We start from the raw sequence: 9,693 nt of genomic DNA, 5'->3' as shown, positions 1-9,693 counted from the left end.
TAACTAATTGGGTTTAATTGGAAGCTTAGATGAAAGAGGTGTTCGTGTTCATATTATTTAATTTTTGACTAATTCTTAAAAGAAAAAAAATAATTAAGGTGCTAATTAAGGTTTAACCGTTTAACCCTATTATAAAAGCCAAAATCCTCTTACTATTAAACAACTAATTAAGGTGCTAATACTATTTATTACTTTATTTTATTATATGAAACACAACTATATTTCATTTCACTATTTAAAAGATAATCTGAAACAATGAATAAATAATACTCTGTTAGTTTCTCTCTCTTCTAAAGTTACAATAAAGTTCACCTAATAATGGCTTTATTTTCAACATACACAGTTAAAAACGTGTTTAACGATCCAATGCAAAACATAAACAAACAAATAAATAAATAAGTAGTCTCTAAGACTTTAACTAGAAAAAAACTTAAATGTCATATAATTTATTGTTTTGGTTAATATTTTTAATTATTAGTCTAAATTTTTTAATTTAATAGTTTAACAATATGTTTTGAGCCCACATTTTTTAATTTTACCGTGGTTCAAACATTCTTCGTTTTACAATAAATGAAGTGTGAATTTCAGCCACCACTTAATTTATCGTTTTGTCACCCTAGAGTATGACTTTATTTCTTAATAGAAAGATAATTACTATAATATCTAAAAGTGTTTATCTAATTTATTAAAAAAATAATATTTTATTTAAAAATATAAAAATAAATAATTATTAAATATTTAAAATTTATCATAAATAATAAATTAAAAAAATTAGACACCAAATTATAACCGCTTTTTAATTTGATTATGGAGGCAAAGCTGGTGCTGGACTTGGATATGGAGAGGAGTGGTGCTTAACATTGGTGTGGTGTTAGGCACAACTCGAACCCAGTGACTTCTTGAACTTAATTCAAAAAGCAAATTAACAGAGAAAACGGACCATCCGATTTTATGTAAATCATAAAAAAAATTTGATCACGAAAAAATTGCAGGATCTGATTTATTTTATGTGAATTTCATATTCTCTCTCCATGCAAAACGGACCCTCCGATTTGCTTTCAAAAACTTAAAAACAAAGAATTCAGAAAGTCTGATTTCTTAACACCAAATTTGAACAAAAAACTATCCCACAAATTAGTATAACACCTCCATCATCCATAACCTGACACAACACCATCACCTCTTCCATAACCAAAAAAATCAGCCAAATTATAACTACTATAAAATTTACCTAATAGAAATTTCAAATTTGACTGAGCAGCAATGATTGCTTCATTCACCAGTTCCTTTCTTGTTTGCCATAAACAATAATAATGGCAACAAGACACACAATAATCCTGTTCTGTCTCAATTTCTTTTTTTTTATTTTCTTTTTTTCCCTTCTTGGGTAGATACAACCAAACAAAAGTGAGAATAGACACCAAGAAACAGTGAGAATTATCAACTATATGTCTTGTGTACATTAATTTCATGATGTTATGTATGTGTGTACCACTTGGGGCCAACATCAAAGTAAGTTGAGAATTTTAATGCGACCTAACTTTGATCTTTAAAGAGAGCAACATTACTCTCCCTTATTATTACCATTGCTTAATTGGAAAAAGTAACATTAAACAACTTCTTTATGGTCCCTTCAAATCAATCATTCACAATATTCGCCATGTGCTTTACTAGTACAATTGCCACCACACCCTCATTCAAATTATTGCCACTCCACTGCTACGTTCTCCTAAAAAAGTCAATCACTAATTAGTTATCGTATATATATTTAATTATTTTAATTATTCATCTATTATAAATTTATTATTTTAATAATTGGTTATTTAATTAAAATAACATATATAAATATATAATAATTAATTTAATAGTTAATTTTTACTATATATATATATATATTTTAAATTACTAAAATATATATCCATTTATAGTGATTGTATGTAAATTAATTAATGGTTAATTTAGGACTATTAAAATAGAATAAATTTATCAGATTAGATCATTTATAAGTTTAAAAAGATAGGTTTTGTCTTTTAAATTAAGTGTTAGTTTGGATTGATTTTTTGAGTAAAAAATATCTTTTTTAAAAAATAAAATATTTTTATTCGATTTAAATTTATTTGGATACGTCTTTTTAAAAAATATTTTTATTAAAAAAATTAATTTTTTTAAAAGCTAATAATATCTTGCTTTAAAAAATAGAAACAAAAGATATTTTTAATATTTAAAAATTTTTTTTAAAAAGTCTATTCAAATATAAAATAATTTTTGTTGATTAATTTTTTTTTAAAAAAATAAAAAATAAATACTTTTTTTAAAAATTAATTTAAACTGATTTTAATTTTTTTTAAATTTTAAATTAAACGAATTAATTTTTAATTCTTTTAAAAAGAATTAGCTTTTTGTTAATATTTTTTATTTGATTAAAAAATTTGATCTATTTAACTAAAAAATATTTATTTAATGTTTTTACTTAAAAGTAATATTTTTATTAAAATATTTTAAAAAGTAAAATAAAATAATAAATGAGTCGACCATTTAATCTATTAGCGTGATAATAAATAATCTGGACTAAAATATTATGGCTCATAAATAAATAGAACTTAAATAAATTAACTCATTGAATTTATGAATTTAAGCAAGTTGAATCTAAATAGATCGGATTGATCCATTTGGAAGTGCTCAGGATTATTCATATAGCGTTTGTGCTTATCTAATACCTTCAAAGATTATGACACTTGTACAAAAAAAAAAAAAAAAGATTATAGCACTAATAAATTAATCAATAATAAAATACTCTTACAATACTTTAAAGGTCAACCACATTTTCTTCTCCCTAAATTGAGCGTACATATGTATGGTATATATTTTAGGAAAGTTTTTAAATATATTAGTCGACCAATATTTCATTGTTAATTTAATTATATATTATATATATTTTGTATAATTAAAAATTATTTAAATATTAATATATTAATACACTTTAAAATTTTTTTATATTTTATCAAGCGTTCATTTCTAGAAAGCTACATTTGTTTTTCTTTTTTATTTTAATTAAATTTCCAACGTCATATATAATTTTTATTTTTTAGTGATAAATTAGTAATTTTTTTTTTTGGTTTTATCTGTTTCTTTTCCCATTTCTCTATCACAGCATAGTATTGGATGCGGAGAAGTGTACAGTTTCAAGCTTTTATTTTTCCTCTTTTTTTATTATTTATTTTTTATTTTACTTTATACCCAATAATCATTGTTCGTATAAATGTTGGTTGGTGCAGTTGCCAATTAAGCCTCATCATCATATATGGGAAACTATTCAGTTACGTTTTTTCAATTTTTTTTCTTTTCTTAAATTAAGCTTTGTCTATGTTCAAACGACAGAGGTAGTAATCCATATTCTATTGTTTTCTTTTTTTCGTCTTCTTCTTTGTTTCTTCTTCTCTTTCACGTTGTGAACGTGTTCTTTGCTGCCAAAGTTCTAGTAATAAAATGAATCACTTCATTCTATTTGTATATATGTTTGTTTATTGAAGATTCGTGCTTTGTATGTAGGATTTAATAGTGTATAGCTGAATCATCAGGATGGGGCTTCTGGATCTTTTCTATGTTGCTTCTTTGCCAGTCATCAAAGTTTTGTTAATCACTGCAGTTGGATTGTTTCTTGCTCTTGAAAATGTCAACTTGTTAGGAAAAGATGCAAGGATTCAAGTCAATCATGTAAGTCACTTAACTTGTTACATATGTGTGTGTATATATATATATGTGTGTGTATGTATATGTTACTGATGTGAAGAGTGTTTATTAATTGGTAACAGCTTGTGCATTATGTGTTCAATCCTGCACTGGTTGGAGGAAATTTGGCAGATACTATAACATTTGAGAATTTTGTTACACTGTGAGTAGTAGTAGTTATGTTTATGTTGCTTTAAATTTGTTTCTTCTGATTCATGTGTTCTAACTTTGTTTCTTTTGTTAAAGGTGGTTTATGCCAGTGAACATTCTCATTACATTTATAATAGGGTCAATTTTGGGATGGATCCTAGTCAAAATCACAAGGGCTCCCAAAAACCTAGAAGGTTTGATAATTGGTGTCTGTTCTGCAGGTATAGTAATTACCAACCCTCTAAATTCTCTTAATTTGTATAATAATAAGTATTAGCACTAATGGATCTGAGAAAGCTTAAATTTTTCATTAATGTTTGAACAGGAAACTTAGGAAACTTGCCTATAATCATTATCCCTGCTATATGCAAAGATAAAGGTAGCCCTTTTGGAGATCCTGATGTCTGCTACAAATATGGGATGGCATATGCTTCACTATCTATGGCTGTATGTAGCTTCTTTATCTCTTCTTATTATGATGTTAATTTGGGGCTAATTCTTGTTTTGTTTTGTTTATAATCTCTAGATTGGAGCAGTTTATATATGGAGTTATGTTTATAACATAATGAGGGTTTCAGCAAGTAAATTCCACAGAGAAAGTACTGCAAGCATTCATTCCATTCATTCTATCCATGCTTCAGGGGAGTTATTAGGGCCGTTCCCTGACGAATGCTCGCCAGAGTCGCCGTCCAAGTATCCGGCGAAAGAGGATGATTCATACAACCAACTACTTTCTTCCACAGAAGCTGGAGAAAAATCTAAGGTTGTGACATAAACTTTCCCTCTTGAAAGAGACTTATTTCATAGGTTCAAAAAGAAAGATTATGATCTTAAGAAAGGTTATAAAGGTATTGGAAATGTTTCTGTATCAGCATCATATTAACTGTATACATGGACATTGGAGATTGGAGAGTGAATTCAAATCTGGAGTTCTGGACATGGATATAGGCTTTTGGAGATTTGAATGAATCTATGGTTTTCAATGAAACCTCTACAAACTGCATAACCCTTTAGTATAGTACTACTAATCACTGATTACATTATCTCAAACTTTCTGCTTTGCAGAACTCATGTTTTTAAAGGTCACAGAATTTCATTATGACAAGAATTGTACTGATTCCAAACATTTTTGGGTGCTTTATTGCAGGTATCAATGACAGATAAAATAAAGCAAAAATTCAAAGCAATTTTCTTCAACTCCAATATCAAAGCCGTATTTTCGCCTGCAACTCTTGGAGCGGTATGATACAGTGTTCATCTATCATCTGAGATCAATGGTCATGTCTCTAAAATCATTTCCATAATACATGGTTGATAATAAGAAGGAAAATCCTGCCTTTTGGTGAAATGATTTTAGAGACAAAGTATGACAATTGTCAAGGTATTATGATATCGTTTGATCCATATAACTGACACTTTAAAGTTCCGTAGATTGTTGGATTCATTGTTGGTGTAATTTCCCCGCTACGTAATCTCCTGATTGGAAGCAATGCTCCACTTCATGTGGTTGAAGATTCTGTTACTATGGTGGGGTATGCATCACAAACCTTCATCTTTTAAATTTTCAAGTTACTAAAAAACCAAAATTGTGTAGAGGGCACTTATTCTAGCTACTTAGCTTTTCTCACTGCATGATTTTATCTAATAAGTCTGCAGTCCTTCAAAACTTCATTGCTCAAAACAAACAGAATCAAAATCATCATATATTACTCATTTACATGGCTACAAGTACAAAAGAAACATTTTCTTAGGAAAGTTTTTATTTGCTTATGATACCTTATTATTATATGCAGTGAAGCAGCAATTCCAACCATCACCCTTATTATGGGTGCAAACCTCCTTAAAGGTAAAACTACATTGTATCACTCTTCTTAATTTGTAATCTCTTTTTATCTGTCACTGTCACATCCTTACCAAATACGTCAATTTAAAGATGTACTAAAACGTGACAGTAACAGATAAAAAGAAAGAACGTAAAGATGATTTTTTCTTTCGACTTTTCTCTTTGCGGATTATAAATGAATCTTTGTTTCTATTGATGATTGGCACAGGGTTGAAGGGAGCAAGAACTCCATTTTGGACGGTCATAGGAATTTTGGTAGTGAGATACATTTTGCTGCCAATTTTGGGTGTTCTGATTGTTAAATGGGCTACACAATTGGGTTTGGTGCCTGCAGATCCCTTATATCAGTTTATGCTGCTGCTTCAATATGCACTTCCACCAGCTATGGCTATAGGTATGTATAACCAATGTTCTAATCTCATACTTTTGATGTCTGTATAAATGTACAATAATGCTACGTGCACATAAAAAATCAGCCATCAAATAACCTATCCGTATAGAATATATATTAAAATATAAAATACACATTAAAATAAGTTAAACAACACATATATTTATATACAAATACATAATGAATGATTTTTCGTATAAACATAGTATTTTCCATTCATATTGATTTATGATGTTGGTATCTATTTATCAGAAAAATGCAAATTTACTTGTAACGTCATTTTTTGTGCCAAAACTAGGAATTGTGCATATAAATAATTTGACTACATATGACTTAATTTTAATTAGTTACGTTATTTTGGAATTTACTTTCATTATTTTTCAGCAACCATAGCACAGTTGTTCGGAGCTGGTGAAAGTGAATGTTCAATTATCATGTTATGGACATATATTTTGGCTTCAGTTGCAGTGACACTTTGGTCAACCTATTTCATGTGGCTTGTCGCTTAATTTTTGTGTTCATTGCTATGCCTCTTATTTAATTTTTTTACATGATTGGATTGGAGCTACTTCTATTATTATTTGTAATTTTTTATAAGCAAGGTTTGTTCAAATAGATAAAATATGTATCTTATTTTTTCCCCTTCAAAATGATACTATAGGTATGTTTGTAAGTGTGTTTGTAACAAACTATTATGTATCATTTCCGTTATGCACAATTATAGATTATAGATGAGGTTTAGTTTTTGTATATATCAATAAATCTTTCTTTCAATACCATCTTCTAAGCATATAGATGCGGAGCTAGACTAGTTTGAAAAGAGCAGAATTTTTTTTTCATTTTATTATTAAAATTTTAGTCACACACACAAGTCATCATAGTAATATGTTAAAAAGAAAAAATATACATATAAAATATTATAAGTTGCTAACTCAAAGACACGAATTGTTATAAAATAAAAATATCAAATATATTTATATAAAAATCTGTTTTTATTATTTAATTACAAGAGATGCTATTTAAGTATATAATAACTCATAATAAAACTATGGAGCTTGTGTGCCTGGTGTCATGGCTTTAAACACACTTTAATGTTACTGTGTTGTCACTCAAATTTATTCAACTTTTTAAGTTAAAGATCAAGTCAGCTTAACTCTGAGTATTTAGCAAAAAATTAAGAAGTAAGAACACAAGAGAAATGAAACTTTCATAAAAAGAATACTTTATTATTCAAGTGTTTGTTACAAATGACTCACACCCTAAAATTCTAACTCTCACCTTTTATTTATAACTATCCACCTCCTTAATGAATAATTGTTAGGATTAAATCTAATCAACGATTCAGATTAATCATTCAGAACCTTCATTACAAATATCTATCCTACAACAATTTTCTAAATACTTCTAGATTATTCTATACTACTCTTCATACTTCTATATACATCAAACTCTTATAGAATACTCTATGACCATCCAGAGTTTTCTAGAATTTTCTAAGGTCTTCTGAGACCTTTTAGGACATTATAGAATATTCTTGAACCATCTAGAGTATTATCAAACACTCCAAAAAACTATACAAATACCATGAAATCTAATCTTCTAAAATTTTCTGTGACATTCTCCCCCGCCTATTCCATAGACGTCCTCGTCGCGTTCTGTTTATGATAGTATTCTAAGTGTTCTTGAAATTGCCACAGATCTTCACGAGCTTCCCAGCTAGTTTCGATTATCGGGAGTCCTTTCCACTTGATCAATTATTGGATACTTGGTGTTACTCCTCTTCATTGCACGACACGATTAGCTAAGATCTCTTCGATTTGTTTATCAAAGAATCTAATCACCACACACGAAGCACGACTTGAATCACCTCTACATGGTTCATCTTGGATTCTTGGTCTTCATGATATGGTTTAAACATACTCACATGGAAGATCGGGTAGATCTTCATAGAAGGAGGGAATTGTACTTTGTAAACAATCTCTCCAATGTTGGGAATAAGTAGTATGACCATAATCCAATCAATCACGTGTTAAATAATTTGTTATTGTTATTATATTAAAATGTTAATATAATAAGGTCCTTGATTAAATTTAGAGATTTATCATTGTGATAGTGATCACAATATTGAGAGATAAATCTTTTATAATTTAATCTAAATTGTTCTTGGTCATAGAATTATTAAAAAGGACATTAATAATCCGAAAAGATCAATATATATATATATATATATATATATATATATATATATATATATATATAATGGTTTTCATTGGATGAAGATTAATAGATCTCATTTATTAAATTATATATATAGATGGTGCATATAGGAATATGACCATTGAATTGGCTCACTCTGAGAATTCCTAATGGTTATAATTACCGCATATTTGTCAATAGGATATTCTCAAGATAAACATAGTAATAGAGTTTCCTTTGACCTGCGACTATCATTGTAATTAACAACGTATTTATTATACTTTGATTCCGGACACCTAATACCCTAGGGTGCTAGTTGAATGGATATTGGGTATGATTTAAATACTTGTAGAATTAATGATTAGTCAATAAGGAATCCGTCAACTCTCGGTAAAGAGTTTGAACTCTATGATTATAATGATTGAGATGAATAAAACCTTGGCCAAGGGGATTGAATGAATGAAGAAATGCGTTTCTTAAATCATTCACAGTTCATTATAATAATGGTAACAAGTTAGAGTTTGACAATTAAACCATACTCTAAGGGTTAACCAAGAGCTGGAAAGATGGAAGGAATTATACTTTGTTCTTCTGAGGTTCTTAGTAAAAATATATTACTTCATACTATCGGGTCGTTGAGGAGTGTTGCTAGACACCAACCTTGATTAGTAAATTTAGTACGACTAATTTACTACCTGCTTAGTATTGAACCTATGGGGTCACACACTAACGAGTATTCTAACATTTGCTATAGAATTATTTAATTATTATTTTGATTTGATCAAATAAATAATTATATTAATTCAAATGGAATATTATTATATTCTTTGCTAGCACCAAGAATATAATAATAGTATGATAATTGAGAATATTAAATGAGATTTGAGAATAATTAGTTATTCTATTTCTGAATTTGGATGAGATCCTAACTGATTCTGTTTTCAAATTGAGTTATGATATGATTCATAAAATTTGAATGATTCAGATTTGGAATTTCAATATATGATTTAAATTTGAATTGAGAATCAAATTTAAAATCAGTAACAAATCTCATACTATATATATGTACGTCAAGAGTACAGAAAAGTCACGAGAGAATAACAAGAGTTTTATTCCTTTGCCTCTACACACATAAATGTATGTAAGCCTAATTCTTGGAGAAGAATTTTATGGCATGCAAAAAGTTGCAAGAGGTTTCTCAATTTAGATTAGATGTCCATTGGTCAAGGAGTTGACAGCAAAGGTTGGTCTCGGTGTGGATACGCATAGCACCTTCGCACCATCGAAGGAGAAAGTGATTTTCACTAAAACGTTTAAAGGTATTTAGATCTGATCTACTACATATTTATTATTGGAATAAAGTTTAAACACAAAAATAGATCTT

At 28.3% G+C, this 9,693-nt stretch overlaps 1 protein-coding gene across 2 annotated transcripts; it reads left to right on the top strand.

The window, feature by feature from the left end:
- The first annotated feature begins 2,840 nt into the window (after nt 1-2,840).
- Nucleotides 2,841-6,887, top strand: LOC112800227 (protein PIN-LIKES 3-like). 2 transcript variants are annotated; one of them, XM_025842384.3, is made up of 11 exons: nt 2,841-3,316; nt 3,550-3,714; nt 3,813-3,892; nt 3,976-4,100; nt 4,205-4,326; nt 4,406-4,642; nt 5,027-5,119; nt 5,311-5,411; nt 5,673-5,725; nt 5,931-6,116; nt 6,498-6,887. In XM_025842384.3, the coding sequence occupies exons 2-11, from the start codon at nt 3,580-3,582 to the stop codon at nt 6,620-6,622; spliced, it is 1,257 nt and encodes a 418-aa protein (XP_025698169.1). In that variant the 5' UTR covers nt 2,841-3,316; nt 3,550-3,579; the 3' UTR covers nt 6,623-6,887. The 2 variants fall into 2 exon arrangements, with proteins under 2 accessions (XP_025698169.1, XP_025698167.1); XM_025842382.3 differs by having other exon boundaries at nt 3,150-3,380.
- The last annotated feature ends 2,806 nt before the right edge of the window (nt 6,888-9,693 follow it).

This window comes from Arachis hypogaea, chromosome 5 (assembly GCF_003086295.3).
Source record: "Arachis hypogaea cultivar Tifrunner chromosome 5, arahy.Tifrunner.gnm2.J5K5, whole genome shotgun sequence".
Taxonomy (NCBI): domain Eukaryota; kingdom Viridiplantae; phylum Streptophyta; class Magnoliopsida; order Fabales; family Fabaceae; genus Arachis; species Arachis hypogaea.
The sequence above is the reverse complement of the archived record's forward strand: the minus strand, read 5'-3'. Positions and strand labels throughout refer to the sequence as shown.

What these genes read in the sequence shown, in the direction of transcription:
- LOC112800227 (XM_025842384.3), top strand. Translation starts at nt 3,580, where the DNA reads ATGGGGCTTCTGGATCTTTTCTATGTTGCTTCTTTGCCAGTCATCAAA. An exon ending in CAAGGATTCAAGTCAATCAT is followed by an intron (nt 3,715 to 3,812) that starts GTAAGTCACTTA and finishes AATTGGTAACAG; the next exon opens with CTTGTGCATTATGTGTTCAA. An exon ending in AAGCTGGAGAAAAATCTAAG is followed by an intron (nt 4,643 to 5,026) that starts GTTGTGACATAA and finishes GCTTTATTGCAG; the next exon opens with GTATCAATGACAGATAAAAT.